This window comes from Oncorhynchus clarkii, chromosome 6, assembly GCF_045791955.1.
Source record: "Oncorhynchus clarkii lewisi isolate Uvic-CL-2024 chromosome 6, UVic_Ocla_1.0, whole genome shotgun sequence".
Lineage (NCBI taxonomy): Eukaryota > Metazoa > Chordata > Actinopteri > Salmoniformes > Salmonidae > Oncorhynchus > Oncorhynchus clarkii.
The window spans coordinates 10,896,620-10,906,268 of record NC_092152.1 but is presented as its reverse complement, the minus strand read 5'-3'; the positions used below and the strand labels follow the sequence as shown (position 1 = coordinate 10,906,268).

At 44.9% G+C, this 9,649-nt stretch overlaps 1 protein-coding gene across 2 annotated transcripts in view; it reads left to right on the top strand.

Annotated features, from left to right (window-relative positions):
* Positions 1-79: 79 nt before the first annotated feature.
* Positions 80-9,649, top strand: part of LOC139410613 (SWI/SNF-related matrix-associated actin-dependent regulator of chromatin subfamily A containing DEAD/H box 1A-like) — a 23,496-nt gene continuing 13,926 nt past the window's right edge. The window contains exons 1-10 of one of the 2 annotated variants that reach the window (XM_071155922.1): positions 80-514; positions 953-1,082; positions 1,217-1,352; positions 1,467-1,533; positions 1,771-1,862; positions 4,025-4,123; positions 5,505-5,583; positions 5,739-6,295; positions 8,398-8,594; positions 9,135-9,225. In XM_071155922.1, coding sequence (XP_071012023.1) covers positions 406-514; positions 953-1,082; positions 1,217-1,352; positions 1,467-1,533; positions 1,771-1,862; positions 4,025-4,123; positions 5,505-5,583; positions 5,739-6,295; positions 8,398-8,594; positions 9,135-9,225 — 1,557 coding nt within the window. In that variant the 5' untranslated portion in view covers positions 80-405. Of the gene's footprint in view, positions 515-952; positions 1,083-1,207; positions 1,353-1,466; positions 1,534-1,770; positions 1,863-4,024; positions 4,124-5,504; positions 5,584-5,738; positions 6,296-8,397; positions 8,595-9,134; positions 9,226-9,649 lie in introns of both variants that reach the window. The other variant, XM_071155921.1, reaches the window with a different exon arrangement.

The following is a 9,649-nucleotide window of genomic DNA, read 5'->3' as shown; positions in this document are numbered from 1 at the left end:
TCTCTGCTTTAGTGTGTGGTTTTGCTATTGGTCCATTGCTCTTACCGTGGAGAAATCTTGTCCAATCGAAAGCGTCCTTATAGTCATTCGAGGCAGAATGAGTTCGCGGGAAAGTAAATGGATTCTCACAGTATAAGATTTTTTTTATAGTTAGTGTTAACGTTTAGCTAGCCATATATCTAAAAATAATGAACGTATGTTGGATAGTTTGAGTTCTGACAACTTGAAAGTCCCGCATTCAAAGGTGGAACGTTTCGTGGCTAGCTTGCTAGCTACTGTAGCGTTATTGGCACATATTCATTGGTTAATCGTAGCCAGAATAAGCAATCTTTTGTACGGAGACAAAGAGCTCACTTCTTGCTTGCTAGCTAGTTGTGTAACGTTTTAATACTTGTCGTTTTGAAAATGAGTTTATTTAATTTGGACCGGTTTCGTTTTGACAATAATAAAACGTCAAACCAGGACAAATACACCGGTTCCGTAAGTCCAGAGTCAGAAAAGGAGAATAAACCAGGTATGATTTGCTTGCTAAGCTAACAGTAGTCAGCCATTATGTAGCTAGCTAGACCGCTAGCTGGCACATCGCTTAATGGCTTGTAACCTGATATATGTAACTCTCGTTCACCGGCAAGAGCAGGACCTACAGTATACCTATTTGGCTTAGCTAGCTAGCTAACCCTAATCATAATATTTGCTGACACTATACTGTTGACATTTAGCTATACCTTAGTCGCTAGCTAACGTTAGCTAGCTTTATCAGTCGTTTTCTCTGGGCGACAGCTAACATTAACGTTAGCTAGCTAAATAGAAAAATAGTTGGTTGGTCAACCAAATTGTGTTTTGGGTGTTGAACTGGTAGCTAGCAACAATCGCATAACTACAATATGTGCCCTCGCTTTAATTGCATGTGATTGCTAAACTGTCTTTGTCCATATTTCTATGGCCCATACAGCACGAGTAACAACACCTATAGCCAACCTTGGAAAATATGGGCGAGGAGTAGTGTTTGAAGATGTCATCAGTGACCCTGATGACGATTTGGCAAGTGATTCGAGGAGGGATAAATTAACGAAAGTGGTGAAGTAAGTACAGCCGCGTTGAGATGAAATATCTAGGCCTAGCCTATATTGCCCCCATGACTTGGGTCAAGGTAACGTTATAACTAATTCCATGAAGTGTTGCTTAACATGCCAGTTTAATCTTGTAGTTCTTTCAGGGAACCAGTGAAGCTAGAGGTAAGAGAGATGACTGAGCCATATGATAAGGAAGACCAAGTTGACAAGGCGCTGGAAGAGAGACTGGACAAACTGCAGGAAATCTTCCCTAAAAGAAACAGGAAGGAGTTGTTGGAGGTACTTTCATATGAATCACTTTTGTGTCACAAACTATTGTATAGTCTCTTAAAGACAGCTGCTGCTCAGTGTCGATTCACATCGCTTATATATTGAACTTTGCTTTGTTTTCAGGTGATTGAAAGCACAAGCACTTTAGATGGTGCCGTAGCCTCATGCCTGATGATGTTTGGTGACAAAGGTATCTATTTGATTTACTACTACCATAGACGGCAGGTTGCGGCCTGTCCCCTACTATACCACCAAACATGGCCAGCTTGACCAGTGTTTTCTATGTTTATGACATCTCTTCTTACGCTCATGACAACATAGCCTGGGCCTCATTGTAATGATGGTTATAGGGCTTTGTCTGCCATTGCTGAAACATTAAAAATATAGGCATGTTTCTCCTCACACATTGACTCAATCGGTTGTCCAGACTCAAAGAGGAATAGGAAACCGGACGGATCCAGCAGTTGTCGAGACAAAGATGTGGTCCAGCAGCCCAGCAAGAGGAGGAGAACGTCTCTGGTAAGACGGGGGGTGGGGTAGAACGTCTCTGGTGGGGCTGCCGGGGGTGGGGTAGACCGTCTTGGGGGTAGACCGACTCTGGAGGGGGGGGGGGCTTTAGACTGTCTCTGGGGGGGTAGGGTAGAACATCTCTGGCAAGATGAAGAGGGTAGACCGTCCCGGGTGAGGCCGCCAGGGGTGGGCTAGACCGTCTCTGGTGAGGGGGTGGTCTCTGATGAGGAGGGGACGTCTCTGCCGAATGGGGGGGGGCTAGACCGTCTCTGGTAGAGGTCGGCCGTTTAATTGGAATGGCCGATTTCGAGTTTTCATAACAATAGGAAATCTGTGTTTTTGGACACCAATTTGGTTGGACATTTTACTAGACCTTTATTTCATCTTTATTTAACTAGGCAAGTCAGTTAACACATTCTTATTTTCAATGACGGCCTAGGAATGGTGGGTTAACTGCCTCGTTCAGGGTCAGAACAACAGATTTTTACCTTGTCAGCTCGGGGGATTCAATCTTGCAACCTTAGTTAACTAGTCCAACGCTCGAACCACCTGTTTACATAGCACTCCACGAGGAGATTGCCTGTTACGCGAATGCAGTAAGCCAAGTTAAGTTGCTAGCTAACATTAAGCTTATCTTATAAAAAACAATCAATCATAATCACTAGTTAACTACACATGGTTGATGATATTACTAGTTTATCTAGCGTGTCCTGCATTGCATATAATTGATGCGGTGCGTATTGTTGCTCCAATGTGTACCTAACCATAAACATCAATGCCTTTCTTAAAATCAATACACAGAAGTATACATTTTTAAACCTGCATATTTAGCTAAAAGAAATCCAGGTTAGCAGGTAATATTAACCAGGGGAAATTGTGTCACTTCTCTTGCGTTCATTACACGCATAGTCAGTGTATATGCAACAGTTTGGGCTGCTTAATTTGCCAGAATTTTACGTAATTATGACATAACATTTAAGGTTGTGCAATGTAACAGGAATATTTATACTTATGGATGCCACCCGTTAGATAAATACCGAACGGTTCCATATTTCACTGAAAGAATAAACGTTTTGTTTTCGAGATGATAGTTTCCGGATTAGGCCATATTACTGACCTAAGGCTCGTATTTCTTTGTGTTATCATGTTATAACTAAGTCTATGATTTGATAGAGCAGTCTGACTGAGCGATGGTAGGCACCAGCAGGCTCGTAAGCATTAATTCAAACAGTACTTTCGTGTGTTTGCCAGCAACTGTTTATGACTTCAAGCCTATCCACTCCCGAGATTAGACTGGTGTAACCGATGTGAAATGGCTAGCTAGTTAGCGGGGTGCGCGCTAATACGTTTCAAACGTCACTCGCTCTGAGACTTGGAGTGGTTGTTTCCCTTCCTCTGCATGGGTAACGCTGCTTTGAGGGTGGCTGTTGTTGATGTGTTCCTGGTTCGAGCCCAGGTAAGAGCGAGGAGAGGGACGGAAGCTATACTGTTACACTGGCAATACTAAAGTGCCTATAAGAACATCCAATAGTCAAAGGTTAATGAAATACAAATGGTATAGAGAGAAATATTCCTATAATAACTACAACCTAAAACTTCTTACCTGGGAATATTGAAGACTCATGTTAAAAGGAACTACCAGCTTTCATATGTTCTCATGTTCTGAGCAAGGAACTTAAACGTTAGCTTTCTCACATGGCACATATTGCACTTTTACTTTCTTCTCCAACACTTTGTTTTTGCATTATTTAAACCAAATTGAACATGTTTCATTATTTATTTGAGGCTAAATTGATTTTATTGATGTATTATATTAAGTTAAAATAATTCATTCAGTATTGTTGTAATTGTCATTATTACAAATACATATATTTTTTTAAATCGGCCGATTAATCGGTATCGGCTTTTTTTGGTCCTCCAATAATTGGTATCGGTATCGGCGCTGAAAAATCATAATCGGTCGACCTCTAGTCTCTGGTGAGGCGGAGGGGCTTCAGACCGTCTCTGGTGAGGCCGGGGGTTGACCTTCACACCAGGCATGCATTGTGCTGTTGCTGCTTCTCCTCAGCAGTACTAACCTTCACTGTGCGTGTGTTCACTATTATTATTTTTTTGTGCAAAATGTTTTGCTACGGTGTACACTAATGAATACACGCTGTCTGATTCACCAGGCTGAAGACTCTGAAGAGAAGGGCGCAGAGCCCAACTGGGAAAGACAGGAGACCATGGTTAGGAAACTGCAGAGGAAATTCCCTGACCAGGATAAGGAAGTGAGTGAGAGTGTCAGCCACACAGAAATCCTACAAATCACCTTCTGTACGTATCAGTTCTAGATGTATCACAAGAGGCTTCTGAGGGGAGGACAGCTCATAATAATGGCCTGAACGGAGCGACTGGAGTGGCATCAAACGCATGGAAACCATGGGTGGTTCTCAAAATGCATACTACCGTGCTCCGAGCACGGGAGGGTCGGCGTGTGAGTCCAAATCAAAGTATGCGAAACGGGGCACGGAGGGCACTACTCAATTGTGTACTCAGTTTGTACATATTTTGAAGCATGTGTCAATGCAAACTTCAATGGAAAGTATGCCAAGAAATGACTCAAACATGTAACATTTAAAAAAATATATAATAATAATCTCAATGAATGGCAGCCATTGTTTGAGCTGAATCGAGAGAGAATTCACTCCGACTTCAGAATGAAATGTTGCCTCATGTTTCCTGACTGCAATATTTTATCTTGATGTGTTAATTAATTTGTGCTATGTTCATTTTGGCATGGTTAACTGCCTACGAAGTATGTAGCAAGCCCATAGTAAGTTAATAGAGCTAGCTAGTACTGTTAGCTAGTCGTATAGCCACAAAGAACTGTTATCTAGCTATCCATGAAGAATTGACATCTACCTTGGATAACATTGGTTTTAGATCATTTTTTGCCTGTTATCCCATCTGGTTAGGTACATTATTAAGATTCACATATAGCCAGCTGATAGTTATGAAGTAAAACGGTTTGCTTTCTGTGTATCTTGTTTCGTCTCTATTGCCATTGTCCTGGCAGGAAGAAGGGTCAGGGAATGGGGAGGTGCAGTGTGAGGTATTACAGTTGGGGGAGAGCCAGTGTCTCCACACTCGTCCTCGCAAGAACGTACTCAATAGAACGTCCTCTGAGAGTGTACTTGGAGCATGAGTGTTGATCACGGTAGTATTCATATTGAGAATCGCCCCAATGTGTCCGGTGTATTTCATACCATTCCACTTATTCTGCTTCAGCCATTACAATTAGCTCGTCCTCTCCAATTAAGGTGCCACCAACCTCCTGTGATGTAATTGTATGGTCAGCCGTTGCCACGGCAACCACGCACACCTCGCAGAGTCATGATCACAACACACCAGGTGGTGTGAGAATCTTTCTTAGACTCGCTGCGAACTTCGAGGAATATATATTTTTTTATAGAGTTGGTCTGCTGGTGGCAGCATCCTCTTCTCTCGCTTGCAGAAACAAATAGAGAAGCAATAAAGAGGAAAGAGTCAATTTTCCGATTTACTTAAAAAAAATGGGCAATTAAAAAATAAATAAAACATTTAAGAGGTGAAAAGGTGACTGGAGTGTGACAATTGATCTCTTCTACCCCTGTCTGTCACATACTACAGGAACTCAGGGCTGTGCTCCAGGAACACGAGTGGAACATAGCCGACGCCTTGGAGGTGCTTCGCATGTTCTCTGACCCAGGTGATCATGACACTGTCCTCGTCCAGATGAAACGTCACTGATAGTGTTGCTACAGTCATGTGACTGGTTCACCTATTCTTACCATCTAGTGTGTTTATTACTACTGTACTCATATTTATCAATGTGCCCTTTTTTACTGATTTCTTCTACTGAAGAGGAATACACCAGCTCCCCTGAAGTCAAGCAAAAGGAACCCAAAGCCAAGAGCGACACCAAACCAAGCAACAGCAAGAGTGACGCCAAGCCAAGCAGAGAGTCCAAGGACAGCATGGAGGAAGCCAAGCCAAGCAGAGAGTCCAAGGACGGCATGGAGGAAGTCAAGCCAAGCAAAGCTTCCCCTCTGAAATGGATGTTCAAGAAATTTGCCCCTGAATCCAAACCTACCTCCTCTTCAAATTTGCAGAGCCTGAAGATGTCCAACGGGACCAGCATGGCTAGAAAGGAGGCAGTGGAGAGGAAGAGGAAGGCTCACACCTCTGACGAGAGGGCCAGCAGCTCGGAGGACGAGGAGGCGACCAGCAGCGAGTTTGAGGGCGAGGATGAGGAGCTGGACTCTGGGGCGGAAGACGAGGGCACATCCACGCTACAAGGCCAGATTCTGCTCTTCTTCCAGGAGGCCTCGCTGGACGAGCTGTCCCTCATCACCGGCTGTTCGTTGAAGAAGGCCAAGAAGATTGTGGAGCTGCGGCCTTTTGCTTTTTGGCACAAGCTGGTAAGAGATTGCCCACCACCCCTCCTATCTGCATGCTCTTGTGTCACTGAGCCTCAATGCTCCCTCCAACTAAGGCCCTGCAGTTCTGTCCCATTTTCTTCCATTTGTGTCTCTTGTTCTTTTTGCAATGTACACTGATTTTGGTTTTAGGTGAAGGTGTGTTCTACTCAGTCTACGACTCGTGGCCTGGCCTCGTTAGCCATGTTAGGCTTCTAGGCTTCTACTCTCTCTCTCTTAGCCAATGGCCTACTATGACAAACCATGTGAGTAGTTGTGGAATGATGGAAACCCCAGCTCATTGGCTGCTGCCAATGTCACTCATGTTGGCAGCAGAGAAATATAAGCTAGCAGTGTTTTCCACTAGCATCCGCTATACAGCCGGTTACACACACTTTCAGCTGGGTACTTTTTCCACTTTTTTACAATTTGAAAAAGTCACCTGAGCCCTCTCCCCCTAGAATGAACGATATGCATCTTGCGATTTATTCATAGGACAGGTGCCTGTTAGTCACAAAGTGAGCGACAACAGGGAAACACTGCTGTAAACTAAAGATCTCCTTTGTATTTTCCATATGGGGGGGTGTTCCAAAGCTCTATCACAAAAACAAACAAAAAAACAAGCCCCTGCCACTCGCGCACGGAGCCCAAGCCCCTGCCACTCGCGCACGGAGCCCAAGCCCCTGCCACTCGCGCACGGAGCCCAAGCCCCTGCCACTCGCACACGAAGCCCAAGCCCCTGCCACTCGCACACGGAGCCCAAGCCCCTGCCACTCGCACACGGAGCCCAAGCTGTTTTTGTTTTCAATGCGAGCATCAAATGCATTGAGTTTGTCTGGTAGAGAGGCATCGTTGGACAGATCAAGGTTAGTTCTTCTGTTGTAATCTTTAATGGACTGTAGCCCCTACCACATGCCGTGGGCGTCGGACCCTGTGTAGTATGACTCCACCTTATTCCTATATTGTCCCTTTTCTCCTTTGATGACTGGAGGTCATTGTGGGACTTCTTGTACTTGTTCCTGTCCTCAGCCATAGCCTCAGGGTTGTGTGTGGTAGCCCTGTGTGTGGTAGCCCTGTGTGTGGTAGTTTAGCGCCAACCTCTGTGTTAATCCAAGGCTTTTGATTGGGGAAGATTCGAACCCTCGCCATGGGCACAACGCCGCTGTATGTTCTAATGAAGCCAGTGGTGGTTTGCTCATCGACGTTATCGGCGGAGCCTCAAAACAGCCCAATCAGCGCTAGCAAAGCAGTCCAGAAGCATACCAACTGATTTTGGTGGCCATTTCTCAACGGAGCAAATCACGGGTACTTCCTGTTTCGGCTTGCGCTTCTAAACAGGAAGGGTCATTAGATATGCAGGGTTGTCACTCCCACACAGCGCTAAACAGGAAGGGTCATTGGATATGCAGGGTTGTCACTCCCACACAGCTCCAAGCAGGACCATTGGATATGCAGGGTTGTCACTCCCACACAGCGCTAAACAGGAAGGGTCATTGGATATGCAGGGTTGTCACTCCCACACAGCGCTAAGCAGGACCATTGGATATGCAGGGTTGTCACTCCCACACAGCCCTAAGCAGGACCATTGGATATGCAGGGTTGTCACTCCCACACAGCCCTAAGCAGGACCATTGGATATGCAGGGTTGTCACTCCCACACAGCCCTAAGCAGGACCATTGGATATGCAGGGTTGTCACTCCCACACAGCCCTAAGCAGGACCATTGGATATGCAGGGTTGTCACTCCCACACAGCCCTAAGCAGGACCATTGGATATGCAGGGTTGTCACTCCCACACAGCCCTAAGCAGGACCATTGGATATGCAGGTGTGAATTAAAGAGCCACAAGGTACTTTAAACCTGAACTGGCTCCCCCACCACCATGAACCACCAGCTGAAAGATATTATGTGAATGTGGTGTGAATTCAGCTGGCCCACTGTATGGTAGTCCTCAACGACCATGACATAGCCTCATCTTTAATTCACGTCTTGGGCTTCGTTGTGCAACCGTACAATTGCATAACTGATATCATGTCAGATGAAAAAGATGAGGCATTATGACCGGTTGGTGACACATGTTTTTAATGTGTGTGTCCGTTTCTCAGAAGGAGCTGTTCCACAAGGAGAAAGGCCTGTCTGTGGAGCTGCTGCTGGGCTGCAGGGTGGTGCTGAGGGAGAGAGCCGTGGTCCAAGGTCTCATGTCCAAGTGCCAGAACATCTCGGGCAAGATGGTGAAGGGAGTCAGCCAGGTCATCGACAACGGCATGGGCTCCATGACCCAGCCCTCCATCCTCAACAGAAAGTAAGTGAAATGTCCAGAGGCGCCATTCGTTTTGGAGCCGTTCACATAGAAATATGTTGTGTAGAACAAATATGCGTCTCTGACAAGGAGTAATGGCATTTCTATCTGAAACGTTCAACGTTTGCCTACTGAACATAGATTACATCTAATCTGCTGTAGTCATTTTATATTCCAGCTGGGGAATTAAAAGGTATTGGAAGGACCGACCAATAGACCCTTTATTAAGAGAACAAATCCTCACTGGTAACAAACATAAAAATCCCAAATGCTAAGTGAATGCCATGGTAATTCATTCATCCATTTACCATGGCATAATGGATGTATTCTGAAAACAGTTGTCCCCACATGGGCTATGACTTATTGTCTGGAAATAATAAATGAATAAACCCTTTTGACCCCATTAAACAAATATGTATCGCATCATAAATGTTATGCTACATGTCTGTCAGATACTGGAATGTCTGATTTTTGCATCTAAATATATTGTATTGTGATTGGTTTGTCTCTAAATGTCTTACATCGTGATTGGTTGCCATGCAGGTTAAAATTGAAACCCTACCAGTTGATTGGGCTGAAGTGGCTTCTCCTGCTGCACCAACACAAGCTGAGTGGAATCCTGGCTGATGAGATGGTGAGCTGACTACCCAATACAGATACATGCTGTTTCCCAAATGCCACCCTATTATCTCTCTAGTGTACTATTGGCCAGGGCCCATAGGGAATAGGGTGCCATTTGGGACTTTGCCACATACTATGGTGTTCCTTAATTATGTGGATTACCCCTCCCTGTGTTGTAGAACTGTTACCAACCAAAAACAGATAATGGCAAGTATAAAATGCCCTGTAAAGGCCGTCTTCCTCCTTTCCTGTCGACCTAACTTCCACTCGCAGTCCCGTCAGTTTGGCTGATCAGCCTACCTTCGTTATCCCTCTCTCATCATAGCACTTTCATTCCTAACCAATCAGAGCGCTTGAAAATGCGCATCTGGACAGAGCGTTATGATCATCCGACGGGAGAAGACGCATGTTTTTACTGTCAACATTAACAGGAATGT